Below are 21,485 nucleotides of genomic sequence, written 5' to 3'. Positions count from 1 at the left end.
AGAGAGAGAGAGAGAGAGAGAGAGAGAGAGAGAGAGAGAGATAGATTTAAGTAAATGCAAGACATTTTTACAGACAGTTGATCTAAAATTATTAAAAACTTACATAATTGGAAAAACTACTGATAATTCTCAGAGAAGGGCACAAAGACCCTCCACAGCCCCCTCACTGCACAGCAAGTCAGCATGTCACCGCCTGAAAGACAGTGGGTAACACCTACCTGACCATATTCAAGTGGTCAAAAGTTGTTTAAAGTCAAAGTTTTTATGACCTACTATAATAAAAATAATGAAATGAATGATTTTAATAAATATAGTTTGAAGTATATTATCATATAGTAAATATATACATTAAATAATAAATGCTTCAAATTATATAAAAATGAATGAATTCCTATTGTTTTTATTTTTCTAATAGAATTACTTTAAGCTGCACACATTGCTGACACAGTTGTGCAAATGCACACACAGCTTGTCTAGTCCCTGTAGAGAAGTACTGCCAGTAGAATAGGGTCTTTCTGGAGCAGATGAACATGAACCTTATGGTACCATGCCCAATTGAGCATTGAGCTGTGGAGCAGTGGAACTGTGTTCTCTGGAATGATGGTTGGTGCTCCATCCAGTATTTTTGGGATGACTTGGGGAGTTGGTGGTGAGATGGGGTGGTGATCATCCAACATCCTGACCTCACTAACGCTTGTCACTGAAAATGCAATCAAATCCTCACAGCACTGTAGAAGAAAGAGAGAGAGAGAGAGACAGAGGGAGAGAGAGAGAGAGAGAAGGAGGGAGAAAGAGAGATAGAAGGAGGGAGAGCGAGAGAGACAGAGGGAGAGACAGAGGGAGAGAGAGAGAGAGAGAGAGAGAAGGAGGGAGAAAGAGAGATAGAAGGAGGGAGAGCGAGAGAGACAGAGGGAGAGACAGAGGGAGAGACAGAGGGAGAGAGAGAGAGAGAGAGAAGGAGGGAGAGCGAGAGAGACAGAGGGAGAGACAGAGGAGAGAGAGAGAGAGAGAGAGAGAGAGAGAGAGAGAGAGAGAGAGAGAGAGGGACTTTTTAAGCCTTCTAACGCTGCTGGGTGGCTCAGTACCAAAAGCTTTCTAAAGCGGTTTTTGAATAGACATTGATTTTTCTTTTTGTTCACCACTTATGTCGTAATCCATCAGATTTCTGCAATATTTTTGTCAGTGAAATGTATGGCAGATGTCAAAAACCCGATGCCTTCTCAATCTTTTTTTCATTCCACTGCTTTCCACTGTGAGGAATGTGACCTCAGAGTTAGCAGGTTGTGAGTTATGAGGGAAAGCGAAACTTTGTGGAGCTGGAGTGGAAAAACAGGTGGACAGAGTGGAAGAGGCACAGTTCATAAATTACACGCTATGAAAGGTGCTGCTTTAAAAAAGTGGGGTCTTGTTGGCCACTCCTGGGATTTGATGGGGTCAGAAGGTCATCCGCCTGTGCGGGAATGAACTTTCGGGGTCAGACAGCAGATCACCATCCCCTTGAAGTTGATTTTGCTTTCCTTTATGGTCCTTAGTTGCCCTCGTTTTCGCACACATGGACGTGGACACTCGCATGCACATGACCGTGAGAGCAAACACACCCTGCGCATGCAACTGTACAGCCGCTGACTCTAGCACAGCTCTTATACTGTAGCCACTGTTGTGAAAGTCAATACAGCTCATATATCTGAAATGGTAACTGAAATGTGCTACGAATGTATTTGTTTAGCATTTGATGGAAACACAGAGTGTGTGCCACTTTGATTTGGTACAAAAATGCTCAGATGCAGTTTTACTAGCTTTTTTACCACACTGTTATTTTGCCTGCTGTTAAAAATGCTGCTTTTCCTTTTATGGTATAAAATAATGATAAGGTCTGCTTTTATTGGTTGGTTTACATCACGGTAGCAGCAAAGCATAGCATAGTCTATTATAGCCTAGCCTAACTTAACCTAGCATAGCTTGGCACTGTAACAAGATCGTTGTAATTATTTGTAATTAGTCCGGTTAGCTAACTGACGTGATTGTAGCTAGTCGGCTGGGTCAGTTTTAAGTTTAGCATCCACCTGGTGCCCACTCGCTTCTCTTGCTTTCTCAGGTTGCCCATACTTCCTTCTTTGGTTGGCCTAGCATTAGCTTTTAGCCTTTTAACCTTTTTGCCGATGCCCCATCTTTGCAGTGATGTAGTCCCCTAACGTTCACATGATGTGGCTCTATAGCCTTAGGCCTTGAGTTAGTTTTAAGCCTCTTAGCCCTGCTTTCATATTGTCCAAAAGTAGCCAATGTATTTAGCCTTAAAAGGCTTTTATTAGTGAGCTGGGTTTATGTAATTTTTTAAGGTGTAAATATAAGTAGTTGTTTTTTGCGGTTTTGCAGTTTAGAGGACCAATATTTTGTCTTTTAAATGGTATGATAGCATAAATCATGTTTAATAGCACCAAGGACTAACAAGGTAAAACAAGGCCTATTTAAGTTTAAAATTCTGGTTGACTAGAAATGAATTTTATGGACAGTCTGCACATTCCCTTTGCATATTTCCATTATCCCATGGCTGCTTAGTGCGAGGCGCTCTGATACACCGTTTTGAGACTGTTTCAGTTTTTTGGCCTGAGCGCTGCAGTAGCTTGTAACATTGCACACTGATATTTCCTTGGAAGACTCTAAATATCTCCTCTGAGCGATTTCTCTCCAGAGCTCAACCACACCAAAGTGAAAGCCTCATCAACATGTTTTCAAACTGAATTATTTATGTGAAATGAGGGAGCGAGTGAGTAGTGGTGGTGGGGATTTTAGCCAGAGTGTATGCCAGTGTAGCCTGGCAGATGTGCTAGTATACAATTATCCATTAGCAAGAGGAAGTTAAATCACAGAAATGGCTCATGGGCTCATGTTGTGTCTATATTGGGACAAGCTGTAACATGTATAGAGACACTAAACTGCTGTCTTAGTAGCTGTTATTTTACCACAGTGAGTCATACAGTATGTTCTTTTCAGTGGATCATGGGATCGCTTCACTGAATTGGGAGTTTTAAAACCTGTCAAGTTACTGGCCACCATCTCAGCCCAGCTGAATGGCTTTTGAGATTAAAAAGTACTTCAGATCTGCTTTGTCTCATAGCTTGTTTTCACATTTACATTTTGGAATTGCTTATTATCGCTTTTCTTTTGTTATTTTTTTTTTTACAGTCATACATCAATATGAATATATTCAGTGATATATCAAACATATTTTATAAGCTTAACAGAAAACAATATTTTTAGATGCTTTATCTAATATTTGGAGGTTTATGAGTTGTAAATCTGCATGCTACAAATTAAATGTAATTATTTCTTTTTAAAATGTCTGTTTTTGTAAGGTCATCCACCCAATTGACCTACATTAAGTTATTATATTAAGTATTAAATTCATTATAACTTCATTATCAATGTGGCTTAGTTTTATTATTTTTTAGAATTGCCTACAGCTCTGTGCTGGATTTCCCAAAAGTATGTTACCATAAACGTCTCTTAAAGGTCTCTGAAACATCACACTGATGCACATCACACTCTCTCTACCCCTTACATGATGATCTTACCAATGAGATGATTTAGGGAAAAATACTCCCTGATAATTACACTGGACAATTAATTCTATATTTACTATATTTATTTGTTGTATTTATTGATTTTTTATTCATTACCACATACACACACTTAACTACACACACATGTTCAGGGAACAGAGGTCCCTCAATGTAAAAATACTATGTGCAATTCCCCCTCCCCCCACACACACACATGCGTGCAATTAAGAGTCATTTGCAATAACTTGTAAATAATATTGTTATTGCTTTTTAAATTCTTATTTATATTGTCTATATAGTGTAAATTATTTATCTACATTTTGTGACTGCATGTCTTGCTATCCCTTTCTGCTGTGACACTGAGCTAATAAAGGATTATGTTATCTTATCTTATCTTATCTTATTATTCGAGAAGCTATGAAATTGCACAGATCAGCTCATTTTTCGCTTATTTATACCTAGAAAAACAAAAATGTTGATGTTGACATGGAAACAGGTATGCAAAGTGCTAAACACCTCTAGTCAAATGCCATGTTTTCTTGATTGTCTATATCCTTTAGTCCATATTTCTATTAATTTGCTAACTTCAAAATACATAACAAAATGGGTCATAACGTTTGTAGATGCCACATTTTATATTTTCTGATTTTTTTTTCAAATATGTTTAAAAGGCTTCGAACATATTTGGCAGCAAATAAACATTAATTGTGTGTTGAAGTATGAATAGAAGCAGTTCTCTATAGAGGATGTATTTGTTCTCACTTTAGCAGCAAACATGCAATGTGACCAAGACTGTGAATGTGAATATGTCTAATCTCTTAAACCTTATGAATAATAAATACATAGTTATTAATCTTAAGACTAATTATTCAGTAACTACATCAGCAACTACTGTAAAGCTGTGAGTATTTGCAAGGAATTGAAATGTAAGTGCACGTAGAATTTAAGACATTTAAATGTATGATATAGTTTAGTGTGCATAACTTTGTTAAAGTCCAGTAAACAAAGGTTCCCTACCAATTGAAGTTTTCTTTTATGGTCAAAAATGACTGTTTAAGAACCTTAATTATAGAGTATACAGCATGTAGTTAAAATGGTCTAATTGCTTATGTTCTAACACCGGCTCTGAAACACCACAATGCTAACTCCAGGACGCATTGCCTATTCCTCTATTACGAGAGATATTTGAGATACAATAGCAGGTCGTCTGCATGGCGGCTGCTAATCAGAGGAAATGAAGATTGGCACTTCAAGGCCACACTCAAGCATAAACGAGTTTGATTTTAATAAATGTGCTAATTAGAAATCGGAGGACAGCCAGTGGGAAGCGTGCACATTAGTTTCCCTCCCTCTTTTGTGGCTCAGTATTGGATGAGACGGGCAGAAATTGGCCTTTTGTTTGGGCCGTATGCAGGCAGAATGGGATCAGCAGTGAAACAATATGTGTCGACAGAAGCCAGATTTAAATATTCAGAGCGCCTGAATAAATAAATGGAGGGTCAGTCACCCAGTCTGATGATCAGCATGCACAAATAACATCTGACTCCATCATAGTCTGCTTAGTATGTCATTTAACGCTCATTTTAGCAAACAGTAGCTTAGCTGGTGGGGTCTGCCTGAGGAAAGCTATGCTAGCTGTGGCAGAAAAGGCTGAATTTTAGATTACATTAACTTAGATTGAAAGTTAAGACTGTTTTGGCTTCTTCTGCAAAGTTGCCATTTTGGGGATACATCATTTAGTTGGGTAAGTGCTAATATCCATCTGTAATTCGTAAGATTTGGCCTGGTTTATTAGGTAAAGAAGAACCCTAACAAATACAGGTTTTCAGCAGTTCAGCAGACCTTCTGTTGTCCAGAATACTTCCAGAAGTCCTGGGCAATACTGGAGGCATTAGTGCCAGATGTGTAATGCTGATGTGCTCCTTTCATGTGTTATCCCTTAAACATGTGAATGTAGCAAAAAATGTTACCAGCCTCCATTCTGAATTATGGCTGAGCAGATTTAGCGTGGAAGAATCCCAAATGCATTATGGTCGGTGTGGCGGCGAGCATGACCATTTTCCAGCTTTTTGTTTGCTTTCTTTCCTCTTTTCCAAATGGACAGTTCCAACAGATGGCAACGCTGACGTCTGTTCGTGTCAATCGCCATTCTGATGCCCTTCAGCTAAACGCTGCCTCCAATAAATTTAAGTTATGCTGTGAGGAGAACGTATGAGGGGGTCCAGGAGGGCTGGAGAGGCGTGTGGAGAAACTCATTCAGTCCTTTGTTTCCTTTCATGTGATCTCTGAGAATTTATTATGACACCAGAGTCTTCTGGATTTGGAGACCTTTCTAAATGGATGAGTGTGTTTATTTTTAGGACTGTTTTATTGCCCTGGGCTCAACATTGTACACAGTGTTCGCAGATTACAGGATGATATCTATGAATGTTTATTCCTGAAGGATTTTTGCACAGTCCGTCAATATCTGTTTATTAATACTGAGGCCATTTATGTTTTAGAAACATTGAATATGGTGACTTTCTTTAGCTCTTTAAACATCCTGATTGGTGCTTTAAGGTTAAAGTATTACTAAATGTCATTTAAGCCGATAAGTAATGGCTTGTAATGTTATATAAATATACTGCATAATGGACACAAGTCATAAAACATAACAGTAAAAAAAAAAAAGGGAAAGAAAAAGCATCCAATGCTTCTTTTAAATCAGGGCAGATGTTTTTCAGTTATAGCAATTGTAGATGATGCTCAATCCAACCAGATCAAAATGTGCCTAAAAAAGGACATTTGGCACAGTCCATCAGTCAAGACAATGTTTGATATTATTGCTTTAACAGTTGCTTTTTTGGATTACAATAAGCTGTTAGGCTAATGTTGCTAACAAACCCTGATCTTAGACTGTTACCAATCTCATATCAGAAAGTACATGCCTGAATTATTGGTTTCAAAAGTCTATTAAACCTTAACATAAAAGAATTGAAGTGTATTTATTTAGTAAAATGGCATGGCTGGACCTTCCTCTAACTCTAAATGGCTGCCCAGCTTTTCAGCTTTTCACACCATGTTCTAAACCACACTGGTGTGTCTGTGGAAAACATATGAAGATCTGGGTGTGTTTAAGGGGAGATGTTTTGTTGTATGTGTATTTACTGAGAGCAAATCAGTGACAGTCTAGGTCCAATGTTTGCTACCAACTATAGCCTAGCATATCCCAATGTAAACTATATAGAGACAAACAACAGAACCAAACATGTCTGATTTAAGACATATGAGATCATTTATGAATTCTTTACATTTTATTTTTACCAAATGAATACTTTAAATGAATAGTCTAAACAATGTGTGTATGTACAAGAAAATATACGATAGTCCTATATTGAACACATTCATAGTCAAGAGGCTGTGCTGTTGGCCTGAACTGTAGAACCTCCACAGTGGTACCCCTTCATTTACTCCAGATTTGGACAGTGTGTTGGATGTTGGAGTTCCATGTTGCACTGGAAACTACTTCAAGGCAATCTTTTGGATCTTGCTGGTTATGTTTCATCAGCTTTTTCCACTGACTTCAGATCCATATCATTGTTATGGCGCTTTTCAAATAATTTCATCACCTATAATAATGCCCTCTTTTGCTTTTTGGCAAAGACTTAGTGAAAACAAGTATTAGTAGGTGGTGTAATGTGTTTAGAAGGATTAATGGAGGGAAAACAACCCTGCATTAACTTTGCATATAATTATTCTCAGGTGGTTTTTATGGGAACAGTGAAATAATGCCTTCAGTTGCAGAGAACTGAGAAGGAACGCCATGTAGAAAGTTTACTTGTGAAACTAGAAAGTTTGTGTATATGTGTGATGCATTTTACCACAAAACTGGTGATCATGTGATCATTCTGGACACAGAACATCCATTTCTGGGCAACTTCGAATTCATTTACAGACAAACATGTTTTACTAAGCGCTCATAAATCATATTGCCTAATTAGTGTTGTCATTAACCCGCAGATAAGGTTTTGGGGGTGCAAATATATTTTACAGCTTTGTTTTAGTTTTCATTATTCGATAAGGCCAAGATTAATACAGTTTTCCATTCTAGGGCTTCTTTACTGTCCAGTGTAGGTGGATGTTCTGTTTCTCCTTGTCGTTCTCTTTCCAAAAGTGATTGAAGCCTGACATGGTGACCTGGATTTTAATAGTGCAACCTGGCAAGCGGTCCGTTCATCCTGTAGATCAGACCACTGCTTTACTGTAATCTTAATCATCACAGGAAGCGACATAACACACCACAATATCTCCTGTAAATCTGCCAGCTGTCTTCTCTGTGACAGAGTGACGAGTTTGATATGATGCTCACTGTGCGGAAATACTGACCACTCTATTATTTTCTTCCTTAATCTGATCAGGCTTTGCATGCTGGCATTATTCGAACCAGCTTCCATCAGAAATCACTGATTCGTTATCCCACGTTTGCATAGATGTCTGAGAGAGGGAGCGAGAGACCGAGAGATAAGGGGGGGGGGGGGGGGGGCAGGTAGGAAAGGAGGAAGAGGGGAGAAAGAGAGAGAGCAACTGAGGAGGAGAGGGAGAGAGTGAGGTAGGGGATAAAGGAGAGAAAGTGAGAGGGAAATGGGACATGACAGAAAGTAGAGGGACAGACAGGGGAGAAAGCAAGAGACAGAGAGACAGAGAGAGAAAGTGGGGGCAGGGAATATAGTGAGAGAGAAGGGGAAAACGTGGGGTATAGGACACATTGTGTATACAAAAGGTAAAGGTGCACGTATTTGTCACTGTACACTGTACAGCGAAATGTGTCCTCCGCATTTAACCCATCTGGTAGTGAACACACACTCACACACACACACGTGTTAGGGGCAGTGAGTACACACACACCCATGGACACTACATGGACAAAAGTATTGGGACACATGCTCAGGCATTGCTTGCATTCAGTGACAAGTGTTAGTGAGGTCAGGATGTTGGATGATCACCATCCCATCACATCCCCAACTCCCCAGCTCATTCCAGAAGTACTGGCTGGAGCACCGTCCATCATTCCAGAGAACACAGTTCCACTGCTCCACAGCTCATTGCTGGGGGTCTTTATACTCCTCTAGCCCACACCTGTAGTGATAGTTCCCTGTCTTATGCATGTCACATATTAGCAATTCCACATTTTCTTTATTTTATCAGGCTTAATAAAAAATTTATATTTTCATGGAAGATCCAAGCTTTGTTCTGCTTGTGAAGCCATAGGACACTGTTGTGTCATTTAAAACAAAACCACTAACCTGCAAAGATGTTGATCATGTGTTCTGTTGAGTTAGGTAAGGGATGTTGTTGTTGGGAACACACACACACACACACACACACACACCTAATGAAGGAAAAAAAGAGCAATTGTCACCAAACAGAGACTCATGTGGTATTTTCCCTCAGTTGTTTTGCCCTCAACAGTCTCACAGGCAGAAGTTGAGATCATTATGTGATGAAGCCACAAACTTGAAGAAGCGAGTCATTACTTCAAAGCCTGACGGGCTGATGAATTAGCTGAGGTTCTGTCACGAACTCCCTTATTAAAGTCTGAAGAATTTCCCTCCTATTGTGACTTTGACACCTAGCTAATGACAGAAGTGGCTGCAGGGCCAGATGAGCTTTCATAGTGTTGAAAAGCAGGTTTGGAGGTATTGTTTATGACAGCAGGAATGTACCTCTCACCCCAAAGTGTCTTGTTTAGTAAAAGCATTTTACACACTGTACGAGTGCCTGATGGAAAACGCTTTTTATTTAATCTAGATAGCAAATAAACAAATCAGCTTTACTGCCTTTTTTCATCATCTTTCGTGACCTTGTTGGATGTTATGCTTAGTTTAACAGTAAATACTGCCTGCTGCCTTGCCTTTTATTTCTTGCTGTGATCTGCAGGTAGATGCCGTGCACTCATTTAAAAATATCTATCTGGTCATTATTGCTATTGAACAGAACTGCAAAAGAACACTTCATTTATTTCAATTCCAGAGAAAATGACTGTTAAGTGGAAGGTATTGATTGTTTAGGAGATTACATATGAGATATTCCACTTGTATAAGAAAGGCGAAAGTCAAAAGAAAACAACTTATAAACCTGTGTTTCCATAACTGGAGTTCAAAAAAAGGATTAACATATTGAGAAAATGGGACCCTTAAGAACCATGCAAGACCTGGTAGACTCACCAGCAGATCCCCATCAGATAAACGGCACTACAATATAACACTACAATGTAAAACTACAATATAATACCATAATGTAATGCTACAATGTAATGTTGCAGTGTTACATTACAATGTTACACCACAATTTTACACCAGAATGTTACACTGCAATGTTACATCACTACAATGAAATGCTACAATTTGACATTAACACTACAATGCAACACTACATTGTAATGCTACAATGTAATACTACAATGTAATACTACAATGTAATGCTACAACATAACACTACAATATCACACCACAATATAATACCATAATGCAATGCTACAATGTAGTGTTGCAGAGGACCCTCTCAGTGTTGCATCACAATGTTACACCACTACAATGTAACACCACAATTGTATACTATAATGTAACACTACAATATCACACAATGGGTGTATTTACATTCACTTAATTCATAATTTGATAAGTGCAGAACATCTGACATTTTGCCGCGTTAACGTGCACTTGTGTAATCAGACATTGGAAACAATCCAGGTCTACAGGAGTCAGTCAGTAATCTTCTTTGCAACCAGCTAGTAAACTCACAAAATAAGGTTTAACATAAACATCATGTAAAACCCAAACCATGAGCCACATTATCAGCATACATCATCTATAAAATGAAATATATATATATATATATTTTTAGTTTCACCATTGCTCCAAAAGTGTTTGGTCACCGTCTCGTGGTTCTGTTAAATGCTGCTTACCCTTTTCTGGTACCATGGTCTGTTTTCATGCATGCATAGACTGAGCAATCCAAGAAGCCTCTGGTGTAACTCTACAATGTAGTGCTACCGTGTAACAGTACAGTGTAACACTAAAATGTTGCGATACGGTGCCACAGTGTAACAGTAAAATGTAATGCTATAGTAATATACCCACTATTTTAGACTTGACCACACCACTGCTTAGCATATTATATTTCCTGTGACCTTCATTGCCCTAAAGATGCTTGAATCATTGTGTGGCTCCTCAGTGACTTGTGTGCATTATCGTCTTATTGTGGCTAATCAGCAGCACTTGTCCTGAAGCCTCTGCTTACTCACTCTGTGGTTACGGGTGCTCTTCGGGCTAACCTGTCAGAGGAGTGATTGGGTTTCTTTTTCATGGTTTGTGTGTTTAATTATGTACATTAATCAGTGCATGTCACACAGGAGCAGAGTCTGAGGCAGCACCATTTGACATGTTTATTCACCGCGCAGTACTCTAACTAACTTTGCTGAAGCCTTGCCCCAAGGCTACTTTATACCTGTCAGAAACGCTGCTGACGGGCAAAATACATCAATTTATCTAGCCCCCAAATAGCAGGAAGGTTCACACTGACGCCTGATTAGCATCTAGCTGTGTTTGAACTGGGTCAAGGGCTTGGTGATGATTCATGGAGAAAAAGTTTTACTCTAAAAACTCTTCGACACATAAAAAACCTTCCTATTCCTGTTATTTAAATCCACAGCAAATTAGTAGTTTAGAAGATAAACAGCAGCCACTGCAGTTCTCACCTTCTAATGTATAGCTTTTCATCACTGTCCCACAAAAACACGCATCTCCATTTTTGCTGTTTTTCACTTTTTCACATTAGTTGAATCTTGCATTTGTTCTATACATTGTTTATCAATTTCATGCGAAACGAGCCAATAGAAATGCTCCAAAATGACGAAGTAATTTTTTCCATTTTCACTTCCATTGAATGTTAGGAAGGTATTCCCCCCCTCCTGTAAAGTTGCCATTTTTGACTGATAGCATCTATACACCAAAATCATTAGGGACTAGCTGGTCTGTGTTTACGAAACCCGATCAGGCATTTGTCTTTCAGAAAATTGGATATTACAATTGTCCTAGATCAGCACCATTCCAGGTTTCCAGTTAATACTCTTACCACCCCAGCAATAACTCCTCAGCCCTGTTCCCTTGCTGTCCCCTTCTGCAGATTGTACATAAGGAGTCCCTGGAGCAGCCCCTTGTTTTGATGCCTGGTTTCTTGTGTTCTCTGTGACAGGGAGCACCGTTCCATATACATAATCCTCTCTAAGCGTTCATGCTGTGATAGTGTAGCTAATCAAGCCCACAGCGACATAAGAAGATCCCAGTGCAGCAGAGCAGGCCTCAGAGCAGGCCTCCCAGACACAGCTTCAGGGGGAAGAGCTGCCCCAGAACAGGGCAAAATTTACAAATTGGCTCTAATCCAAGAGTCAAATTGGTCTCAGCCATGTTTCCTGTAGTAATGCTGTGTTTTATAGTCGTGTACACATCCCCTAACCCATGTAATCCATTTTTTGGGGGAAATATTTTTTTCCTAGAAGCTTTTTAGAAAGAAATGGAGTGTAATGGCAAAAATGTGCGAGTGCTTTCTGACCACTATGTTCTTCATTTGTTTTAATTGTGTAAAAATTGTGGCTTGTGTTTGCTTTGCTCAGGCTAAATGCACTGAATTTGGATTTGGATTTTCTTTCCTTCCATGTAAATCTGGGCACTTTATATCCCATATTTCAGTAATTCAGCTGATTAGTCTCTAAGTGAGTTGGCGAGTAAGCGAGATAGAGAGGGAGAGCACGTTAACATGGGCTAAAGCCTCACAAACAATAAAACATGAGTCCTTTAAAGCAACGCTAGAAACTAGAGCTGTGTAAGAACCTGGCAATACGATGTATATCACAATTAGTGGTGCAAAAACGAATCAACAAGTCAACAACTAATTTGAACATTTATTATGGAACTGATTTAATAATTTAATATGGGATAGTGCTCCAGGAACACAAGGAACCAGACATCAAAACAAGAAGCTGCTCCAGGGAGTTGCAGATTGCAGATGTGCAATCTGTAGAAGTGGACAGCACAGGAACAGGGCTGGAACAGGGCTGAAGAGTTCTTACTGGGGTGGTAAGAGTATGGACTGGAATGGTGCAGATATTGGAAGTCTGGAAAAGTCTGATTAGTTGGTGTCGTCATCACTTTGTCATCATGTCATGTTTCCCAGGCTAACTAGGGGCAGTTTAGGATCCACGTGAACCGCAGATTAAAAGCCAAAGTCTAACCATAACAGTGTGTGGGTTACAGTTTTACTGCCGGTGTTACTCTATACAGTAATGATTCCCCCAAAGTGGACACAGAACTGCAATGAAAGCAAACAGACTGGCAGCTGTCTGTCATGTGAACAGAGCTGGTGGATAAAACCACACATATGTAGCACATTCACTCTGGTGTGTGAGTGGAGAATAGGACTATATCTGGGTAAGGTGTGGGAATCTTCAGGCTGAAATCTTCAAATATGTCAAACCAGAGACATTAAATGAGGAGACCAGCCACTGGTTGAAATATGAATGGGAGTTACGTCTCACATTTGTCTCCCTTTTGTCTCCCTTTTGTCTTTTATGTTGATCTGAACAATATGGGAAACTGATGAAGAGAGAATTGGTGTAGTTGTGTTATATTTTATTGCTGCACATTGCTTGGTTTAACATTTATGTTAACAAATTATGTTGCACTTTTATTTATCTTTTATGTCAGCAGGGTAGTTATTCATCTTTACTGTCTTCATTGTTAGGAATGTAGAGTTATTTAGTAATTGAGCATTTCATCTTCTGAAAAATCAATGATTTGTTTCAAAATTGGTAGATTATTATTATTTTTTAACTATTAAAAACATAATTTGTTGCAGCCCTATTCATTACACAGGGGTTATGATTTAATATCCTGTGATCGACTGTAAGCAAGGCCATATATTGCAATTTGTCACAAATGTCACATTTTAGGAAACTGTCGTAGAATAAGGAACACCCACCATATGCATAAAATGTGAATAAAATAATAGTTTATTTTTGTCCAATCAGAAGAGTCACTCAGTTATTCATTAAAAATCGACACTGTGTTTCGGGGAATTTAATACACGTAATATCACATAATTACACCCCTACTAGAAACCATTTATGACTGCTTAAATTATACATTACCTACTGTCATAAACAGGGTCTGTGAATCTTTCATCTTCTTCTATAAACATTTTTGTGGAAAAACAGACTTCATTCATATAGCTGGCCTCATTACTTCTGTGCTCTTGCTTCATCCTCAGCACTGAGCAGATCCACTTCTGTCCATTTGGATCTATATCTATGGAGAATGACCCTGAAAATACAATACACTCCTTTTACATAATCTGAGACCGGGGGGAAAGCCACGGCCTTCGAAAAAATTGGGATTGGCCTCTTCGCGGGTCCATACGGAAAAGTCAGATTGGCGCACATGGCCAAGCTTAATGAGTCACCAGGGGAGGGGGATAGGATGGGGCACTGCGCATAGGGGCTGTTTGAATTTGGGGAGCACCAGCTTTTGGTCCATGAGCCCTGGAGGGCAGCTGGGCACACCACCTGTTAATGAGCTGTGAAGTGGCCCTCATCTGAGGTCTAGCCAGTGCACCATGCTCCCTCCAGGAAGAGGAGGAAGCAGGGTGGAAATGGGATACTGGATTTGCCGTGTTCCAAGTGCATCTGATTGATTGGGTTGTTGTTGATGAAAACATGCTGCAGGTCCATCTGGTATTGTATAGATCATTTGAATGCGTTTCTATGGGCTGTCTGAGGCATACACCTCAGAGGTCTTCTGAAAGCCTAGCTGACCAAGCCAAAGCATCCTTGTTTGTTCGCCCATTTCTTGAACACTTGCACTTGTTTTACGGTTGCCAAGTTGATGAATGGACTTTTTATTATTATTATTATTATTATTGATCTGTATCATTTTTGACTTGGATGATGGAAAACATCATGGTGTCAATGCACAAACAGACAGCCTTGTTTTGTCATCTTAAAATGTGTCTTTTGTGTGTCCTCTTGCTTGTTTACTTCAAGAATAATGTGATGAAAACTTTGGGTAGCTCTGTGTTCAAAGACTGCTCATATAGGACATAAGCATTAAAAGTATGCGCATAAAGCAATACTTGAGTATTTTTAACATCTAATGCCAGCAATTGCAATCTGACATAGTGTGTTTTATAAAGTATGTGTATGTTAAGAATTTACCTTAATTTAGGCCCACCTCCACCCCGTCTTCTCCCTCTTCCTCAGAACACCACTCTAACCCGTTCCACCTCAGGATGTGGTCCGCAGACGTCTGACTGATAAGTGTCATTATTTGGGAATGATGTATTTTAGTATTTTAGCTTGTTTTGTTGCCTTGCAGAGTGCTCATGAATGCTCAAGTATTGCTTTGCAGACACATTGTTTATTGCTTATGCATGCATTCAGCTTATCAGATGTCACAAAAAAATCTGTTATAACATATTTGTGTATTTGAAAATATTATCTGAAGTATCCAGTAAATATCGTACTTATGCCATTTAATGTAATGCCCACCTGATAAGTAATATGATATATACTGTACACTATGTGGCCAAATGTTTGTGGACACCCCTTCTAATGAAACACACAGCTTATCTATCCCCTGTATAGAAGTACTGTCAATAGAATAGGACTATCTAGAGCAGAGAAACATGAGCATGAACTATTGGCTCCATGTGTCCTAGTGCCAAGTGCAGATAGGAGGGGTACAAAGATAGGAGGGGAACAATGCCCCCCCCTCGGCATTGTTCTGGGAAGCAGTGGAACTGTGTTCTCTGGAATGATGGATAGTGCATCCAATACTTTTGGGGTGAATTGAAGGAGTTGGGGATAAGGTGGGGTGGTGATCATTCAACATCCTGACCTCACTAACTCTCTTGCTCAATGAATGCAGTTAAATCCTCACAGCAGTGCTTCAAAATCAACAAAAGCAGGATAAACTCTTTTTTTAATACCCTTGACTTAAAGGGAACAATGAATGGGGGTGTCCCAATGCTTTTGTCCATATAGTGTATCTATTGTATCTAAAAGGTGCAGGATGAAAAAGTGGTCATGTGTGCAGTGTATTGTTGTGAATAGATATGCCATTTCTGCACTAATTACAAGATAGGTCACAGACTGGCACAGTCCTATCCACAGACTGTTAACCTCTCTAATCAACGCCCGTGCCAGCTAATTTGCTCCCACATTGAACTTTACAATTGCCTCGCGCTCAGAATTAGCATTTAGCATGTTGGCTCAGTGTTTTTGGGTTGATATCAGCAGGCCGGCACTGGTCAGACTTCACTGAGCACTAAGTGCTCTCAGAAGAGCTACTTTTGTTTTGTCTGTCTGCCATTTATCTACTCAATGATGCCAATCTTCATTCAGCACAGTGACAGACTGCACCGCGGTCAGCTGGTGAATTCTGACTTACTTTTCATTAACCTCCCCCCTCTAGTTTCCCCCCTCCCCAAGCCCAAATTAACCCCCTGTCAGTGCCCCACAATGGAAGTGGGCATGGCCCGGTCTGATTTATCCCACATTTAGCCTTCAAAGGGGCACCGACCCCAACCCCCTGCCCCACTTCCCCAAATGGTCCTCCCATCCAGCCTCAAGCCCCAGTCTGTCAAGCCTGAAAAGTGACAAGCCTTGATTGGGGTGTGGCTACAGTGAATGAGTGTGTTAAGGACTAAATAGGATGTGTGACAGTCTATCTATGTGTGTGTGTGTTTGTGTGTGTGTGAATTTGGAGTGGGTGGCCTTGGTTTTACCCATATGCTCTCTGGTGGAGTCTGGGCCAGAAATATACACTTGCCTCACACACACCAACACATACATCCACATACTCATCCAGGGGATGCTGTGGCACACTCATGCAGGCTTGCGGTTAACAGGACTGAGCTGCATTCGCTGAACTCTGAATCAGTGGGCATCTCTTGTATCTCTTGGTATCTTCCTATGGATTAATGGCAGACAGTTGATTGACACATTGTGGACTTTACTGATCTGTCACACAAGTTGCTGTTTATATTGAAACCTAGTCATCCGTTTGGATTAAAGGATGTGGGCTCAGAGGTGTGACCATGGACCGAACCACTTTAATGGGCAGATGTTTTGGAGTCTACTTCTGCTGGGTTCTTCAGGTGCCACTGTTTTTCTGTTGGCCTCTGGTTCTTCTTTGGAAGTCTCAGTCCCTGTGTTACTCCCAACAGACACGGGCACTCCGGAGGCGCCTAAAGAGGGGGTTACGCAGGCCCCCGCCCCAGGACATGATGAAGACAACACTCTGGGCTACACAGGTACCGCCGTTTCATCCTCTACTTGTCATTGCGCCATTGCTTGCTGCCGTATAGCTGTGTCTACCTTGCTGTTCCTAGTGGAGCTCCACAGTGTATGGCCACTGGAGGCCATTCAATGTAATAAATGACCTCAATTCAATAAATAATTTATTATTAATAGTAATAATGGTAATATTTTATTTTAAGGAGCTTTGTCACTTAATTAAGGGCTTTTTTCTTGTTCAATAAAGCCTAAATGAGATTTACGGTGCATTAAGCTTCATTCATTATGACCTTTATTAGTACATAATGGGAGGTCTGCTATGTGAAAATGATTAACATTGATATTATCTGGAATACAGACAATATCTGTATTCCAGATATCTAAAGGGAAAGCCAGTAAAATAGTTTATTGTCATTTTCGGTGTATTATTTACATGGAATTATGCAATTATTGAGCAAGTATTGTGCCGTGCAGTATTTACAACCTCTAAGAGTTAAGGTTGCTTAAAATATGGAGTGAAAATCATTGAAACAAAAAAAATTTATTTGACAGCTTGCAGTTGTGTTGTGTTGGAGCTTAGATGTCTCAAGTACGAGAGTTATGCTTTCTTATTGTTCACTAACGTTCCTCGATCAAGTTCAATGACTGTGTTAAGGTTATTTACAAAGGGTTGCTTTAAATAAAGCTGATTTGTGAGAGCTGGATAACCTCTAGATTTTGTTTTGTAGTGTAGAATAGGGTGAAACCAATGACAGGGGAGAGGGGAAGGCTGCCAGAATCCCAATTTTCAGATTGAATTCACTTAGATGAGATGAACAGTAAATTGCAGAGGAGAGATCTGAATATCCTTGCCCTGTTGTGCTTATGTGAATGTACAAATCGACTTCCTCGAGCTCAAGTGTTGCTATAGTGTGTTATTCTTGGAGCTATCTCTCCAACACTGTGAGCTCCATTAGGAAAACAAGTCGATAAGGGAAAAGAAACTTTCACTGTGTGGGTGACGAGAACGGTCGGATAAGAATGGCTGCTAGATAGATTGAGGGATGACTTTACAGTCTCTAAGACCCTTGTGTTTTCAAAGTCTCTCAAGGTTGGAGATATAAGACTACAATGCTGTCTTTAGTGTTGGATGCACTGCAGTGGATTCTGAAAGAGAATGTGCACACATTCAGAACACAGTGAAGATCATGAAGGTCTTTTTATTGATTTGGTTCATTAGAGTAACAGTGGAATGGGAATGGAAGGATATTCCTCCTGTTTAAAAAGGCAGACTTTACTAGTTGTCAGCTTTATGAAATCATGTTCTTTACTTATTAATAAAAACACAAATAAACATAAAATTGACAGTAATATCTGTTTAAAGTATGGACATCCTTTACCATAACTATGCCATACATATATAACTGTTCTCTACACTTCTAACCCCTTAAAAAGCCTAAAAGTGTTATTACAAACTTCCTTTACCAAAGAATAGCCCCACCAGTTCCTGTAGTTACTGAATAAAACACCTTAGTGCGAAATTTGCTACAAAGATATTAGTGATGACTTTTTTAGTTCCACTATTTTTGTTATAAAAGGGCTTTGAGTATGAAGAACCTTGAATGGTTAAAGAATCTTTAACATTGACTTCTTTAAACTTTTAAAGGATTCTTCAAATCTACTGCATTTCTCTTTTACAAAAAAATGATAATGGAACCAAAAATGGTTCTTCTATGGCATCACTGGAAGTACCCATTGTAGCACCTTGATATATAAGAGTGTAATGAGTGTAATGAGTGTATATATGCAATATGGCGATATTTAAAGACAAGTTAATGATACACAATATTTATTGTAATATTTTGACATGCAGACAAAATGCATCAATAGAAATGTGCTTAGTTTTCTTTAAGCACTGACGATATTGCCATATTGCCCACCCCTAGTGTAATGGTACTTTTTGGAACATTTGTTGACATGCAGCCAACAACCTTACTATAATGTACTTCAGTGTACTTCAACGTACTACAGGGAAAAGATGCAAAGCCAGCCTGTTTTGAAATTTAGATGTCACAAATCAACAGTTTTACATATCCTTCTGTTAAACTGGCTGCAGTTCAGCCTCACTTCTTCCCATTAAAGATGCAAGAAGCGTTTCCACCAGATTTTTACACTTTACACTTAGTTCTACTAAGGGTTGTTTGAGTGATGACACACTTTTAGGTTTCATAAAGAACCATTTTAGTAAATTTGACATTTGTGTAGAACCTTTTAAAGTGACTGTAAAGGTTCTTTACGTATTTAAAGATAAACTATAAGATTCTTCAGGAACCTTTGAAACCTTTCTTCAGTTTAAAACTGTGGAGGAACCTCTTAAGGTACTTTGAGGAACCATTAAGAAAAGGTTTTAGAAGAAAGAGGTTCCTTAGAGCACTTTCAGACATCCACAGTTTCATATTGAAGAAGCTCTAAATGTTCCTCAAGGATCTCATGCTTTTAACAGTGTACTCTCACATCACATGAGTCATAAGACAGGACAACCAATCAGAGCATTTGAGTATATATTGGATATGCTTGAAACTGTTGGTAGGCACCCCTTTTAATGAATGCATTCAGCTACTTTAAGTTACCCCCTATTGCTGACACATACAGCTTGTCTAGTCCCTGTAGAGAAGTACTGCCAATAGAATCAGACTCTCTGGAGCAGATAATAATAAACCTATTGGCACCATGCAGAATGTCAAGCGTGGGCTTGAGGGCTATGGAATCTCTGTAATGACGGTGCTCCATCCTACATACTGACCTTGCTAACGTGCTTGTCACTGAATGCAATCAAATCCTCACAGCAATGCTCCAAAATGGACAGTAGAGACATTTAATGCAATAGAAGCAATGAAGGAGCAGGTGTCCCAATATTTTTGTCCACATAGTGTGTACATGTATGAAGAATTCTGTATCTCAGGGACAAAAACATGAATCTTTCTGACCGAATTTATGTGCAGGTTGATTTCTGGCCAGAGTTTGACAGACTGATAAAGTGAGACAGAGCAGTCTATTAGGTTAGAGATTTGGCCTTGGGTTCTGACCTCGGCGCCAAAGCTCATCTGGGTGCCTCGCCAGCATAAGAAGAGCGCTGGACATTCTGCTGGCCGTTATTAGTGCCAAAGGTTCCTGCCTGAGGCTTCACAAGCACACCCCCTCCACACGTTCCTGCTTGAATAGTTACTCCCCACCCAGAGTGGATGCGGGGCACTTACTCCCAATTGAGGGTATCCTCAAAGTGTGGCTTCATAATACACTCGTTTCCCCCCCAAAGAGAAAAACGTGGCAAGTGCAGGTCCTGCCTTTAGGGCCCATCTCACTTGAGATGTAATTACCTCCCTGTCTCTGCAGCAGTCGCTCCACAGGCCCTCTCCGCTTGGAGGGAGCAGGCGCTCTTTTTTTCTTATTATTCCCCATCCAATCTCTATTCATCTCGCTGATCCCCCAGCTTAACTCACTGTGTGTCCCAGGAAAGAGCTCCTCCACCAGGCTCCACTCTCGACCGTGCACCAGGTTAATTCTGTCAAGAGGGACTAGAGTGGAAGTGAGATCAGTGAAGAAGGAGTGGAAAGATAAAGCAAGAGAGAGAGAGAGCAAGAGAGGGGCTTGCCGATTATTCATCACCACGGCGCTCGCTGCGCTGAAGAGAAGCCGAACCTGTTCTACAATTGTTGTTGTCGCGATTAGCATGGGTGAGAGGATGCAAAGCAGGCCTGTCGTTGCCAAACGCTAGCAGACTTTCGCCTCTATAGAAGCGAACAGCCTTCAGAGGCTCTTGGGTAATCATGAGGGTTTTTTGCCCTGAATCGTAAATGGCCTTCACTTGCACGCCGGCTGGGGTTCAAGGAGGGGAAAGGGGGCGGGGGAGGACCGGGGGAGTCAAATGCCCCTCTTTTGTACTGAGTCTGGATGTCCATATGGTGCCCTTATGACTGTCAGATGAGGGTGCTGCTGAGTGACAGATTCAGAGTGACGGGTGTGAAATACCAGACAGAGTTTATCCACAGTTATTCAGTGTCAATTATGTATATTTTATTAAAAATTCTTATGCACATCTGGAAGTCGATTACAGCCACCTCCCATCACTGTGGATCTCTGTGGGTCTTTGCAAACGTGTCTATAATTCCCAATATTACTGCAGGTAATAGTCATAGTCGATCAGCCAAGACATGTTTGGAGTCCAGGTTGTGCTTCCTTAGTTGAATGCAACCAAGACAAAAGACAATACTATTGGGACACCTGCTCATTCATGGTTTCTTCAGAAACAATTCAGGATTTTGAAAAAGAGTTTATCCTGCTTTCAGTGAAGTAACTGTCTCTACTGTCTAGGGAAGAAGGCTTTCTACTAGATTTTGGAGCGGATTTGACTGCAGTCAGCAACAAAAGCGTTAGTGAGGTCAGGATGCTGAATGATCACCACCCCACCTCACCCCCAACTCATCAACTCTAAAAGTACTGGATGCAGCACGAACCATCATTCCAGAGAACACAGTTACACTGCTCCACAGCTCAATGCTGGGGGGCTTTTTACTCATCGAGCCCACACCTGGCATTAGGCAGCATGGTGCCAATAGGTT

At 40.2% G+C, this 21,485-nt stretch overlaps 1 protein-coding gene across 5 annotated transcripts in view; it reads left to right on the top strand.

The window, feature by feature from the left end:
- Positions 1–21,485, top strand: part of robo1 (roundabout, axon guidance receptor, homolog 1 (Drosophila)) — a 314,173-nt gene that overhangs the window by 88,463 nt on the left and 204,225 nt on the right. For 2 of the 5 annotated variants that reach the window (XM_072691599.1, XM_072691598.1), the window contains exon 3: positions 16,818–16,904. The exons of 1 other annotated variant lie outside the window; for it this stretch is intronic. In XM_072691599.1, the coding sequence (XP_072547700.1) occupies positions 16,818–16,904 (87 nt within the window). Of the gene's footprint in view, positions 1–14,934; positions 16,905–21,485 lie in introns of those variants that run through there. 2 more of the 5 variants (XM_072691602.1, XM_072691595.1) reach the window with 1 other exon arrangement.

Source organism: Salminus brasiliensis, chromosome 11, assembly GCF_030463535.1.
Source record: "Salminus brasiliensis chromosome 11, fSalBra1.hap2, whole genome shotgun sequence".
Taxonomy (NCBI): Eukaryota; Metazoa; Chordata; class Actinopteri; order Characiformes; family Bryconidae; genus Salminus; species Salminus brasiliensis.
This window is presented reverse-complemented; position numbering and strand designations above follow the sequence as displayed.